We start from the raw sequence: 1,252 nt of genomic DNA, 5'->3' as shown, positions 1-1,252 counted from the left end.
AGCTGTGCTCGGATCCGAGCCATGCCGGGACCCAAGCTGTGCTCGGATCCGAGCCATGCCGGGACCCAAGCTGTGCTCGGATCCGAGCCATGCCGGGACCCAAGCCGTGCCAGGATCCCAGCCCTGCTGGGATCAGAGCCGTGCCAGGATCCGACCCTTTCTGGGATCTGACCCATTCTAGGATCTGACCCGTGCCTGTGCCCGTTCCCCCGCAGGGCTGCCCGGGGAGTCCCCGCTGGTGCGGGTGCTGGAGGATGAGTCCCGCAGCCGCCTGGGCCGCTTCAACCAGAAGGACGTGTCGATGGTGTTCAGCAGCGTGATGCGGCTGCACCCCTCCAGCCCGCACCCGCTGGTCGAGTCGTGCCTCAGCAGCCTGGAGCGGCACCTGGAGAAGGAGCGGCACCCCCAGACCCTGTTCCTGCTGCTCTCGTACTACCGGCTGCGGGCGCAGGCGCTGCAGGGCCACGCGGCCTCCGACCAGCAGCTCATCAACAACCGCAAGATCCTGCGCCTGGTGCGGCACACGCTGGGCCAGGTGAGCGCCATGCGGGAGCACGAGCTGGCGCTGCTGGACGAGATGCTGGCCCTGTGTGCCCAGGAGGCCAACAACAAGGCCCTGGAGGCCATCTTCAGCTCCCAGCTCTTCTACGAGAACCGGCAGGAGCGCTTCATTCGCAGCATGGCAGGTGAGGGGCGCCCGGGGGGGTCCAGCATTGCCCCCTCATTGGGGGTGCAGGGCTCTGGTCAGGCAGGGGACATGGGGGCCTCTGCCCGGGTGGGGGGCAGCCTCCAGCCTGGTCCTGGACATGTTTGGGTGGGGCAGCCTCAGCTGGGACCCCTGTGTCATGGCCACCCTTGTCACTGACAGCCCAGCCCTTTGACCCGCTGGGAGCCCCCCATTCCTCTAGGGCCTGGGAGGGACCAGGAGGCCCCCATTCCTTCAGGGCCTGTTTTCCCACAGTGCCTCCAGGCGGGGCACAGTGGAGTTTTGGTGGGGTTTTGCAGAACACCGCAGATTCCAGCTGTGCTTCATCTGTGCCTTCTGGCTGTGTATGACAGGAATCTGTCTCAGCCTCTCACTTGACCCATACCTGAGGGTTTTTAGGAGGCTGCCTGGCTTTTGAGGTTTTTGGGACTGGCCCTCCTGTCCTGTCCTGTCCTCCCACCTGCCCGGGCTGTAGTGGCTGCAGAGGACCTGGGCTGGGGACAGAGCTGGCCCCTGTGACGGCCTGCCCGCTGTGTTGGCTCACAG

At 66.0% G+C, this 1,252-nt stretch overlaps 1 protein-coding gene across 1 annotated transcript in view; it reads left to right on the top strand.

Moving 5' to 3' along the window:
* The window catches only part of LOC102034598 (fas-activated serine/threonine kinase), a 15,741-nt gene that overhangs the window by 8,857 nt on the left and 5,632 nt on the right, over positions 1–1,252 (top strand). The window contains exon 4 of the mRNA XM_031064898.1: positions 216–743. Coding sequence (XP_030920758.1) covers positions 216–743 — 528 coding nt within the window. The remainder of the gene's footprint in view (positions 1–215; positions 744–1,252) is intronic.

This window comes from Geospiza fortis, unplaced genomic scaffold, assembly GCF_000277835.1.
Source record: "Geospiza fortis unplaced genomic scaffold, GeoFor_1.0 scaffold891, whole genome shotgun sequence".
Taxonomy (NCBI): Eukaryota; Metazoa; Chordata; class Aves; order Passeriformes; family Thraupidae; genus Geospiza; species Geospiza fortis.
The sequence above is the reverse complement of the archived record's forward strand: the minus strand, read 5'-3'. Positions and strand labels throughout refer to the sequence as shown.